The sequence below is a fragment of the Bison bison genome, unplaced genomic scaffold, assembly GCF_000754665.1.
Source record: "Bison bison bison isolate TAMUID 2011002044 unplaced genomic scaffold, Bison_UMD1.0 scf7180017864492, whole genome shotgun sequence".
Taxonomy (NCBI): domain Eukaryota; kingdom Metazoa; phylum Chordata; class Mammalia; order Artiodactyla; family Bovidae; genus Bison; species Bison bison.
Genome location: NW_011495051.1, coordinates 2,389,077 through 2,389,444, shown reverse-complemented (window position 1 = coordinate 2,389,444; position 368 = coordinate 2,389,077). Strand labels below are relative to the sequence as shown.

At 69.0% G+C, this 368-nt stretch overlaps 1 protein-coding gene across 1 annotated transcript in view; it reads right to left on the bottom strand.

The window, feature by feature from the left end:
• The window catches only part of NCLN (nicalin), a 13,543-nt gene that overhangs the window by 6,231 nt on the left and 6,944 nt on the right, over positions 1-368 (bottom strand). The window contains exons 2-3 of the mRNA XM_010828437.1: positions 120-310; positions 2-28 (exon numbers count right to left, since the gene is read on the bottom strand). Of these exons, the coding sequence (XP_010826739.1) occupies positions 2-28; positions 120-310 (218 nt within the window). The remainder of the gene's footprint in view (position 1; positions 29-119; positions 311-368) is intronic.

Sequence of the window (368 nt, the reverse complement as noted above, 5' to 3'; positions counted from 1 at the left end):
GCATCTCAGGCTCAATCTCCATGAATTGCTGCGAGAGAGGCACGCGTTCGGTTTGCGGTGTGTGTGGGCGAAGGGGACCCAGAGGGAGAGAGGGGACCCCGGGGCGAGGCAGAGCTCACCCGGATGACGTCCTGCGGCACAGCGGCCATGGTCCGCGGCAGGATGATGACCACAGCGCCGGCAGACTGGCGCAGGGCGCGCTGGTAGCGCTCATACGAGAAGTCCAGCAGCCGCACGAGCACGCAGCGCCGGCTCAGCACGTCCGCGTCGATGGTGCGCGCCTCTGTGTTGAGCACCGCGTTCCGCGTGCCTGTGGGGACGGGATCCTGAGTGGGGTTCCGGACCCCCACCGGCCTCCAGCCCGCCGC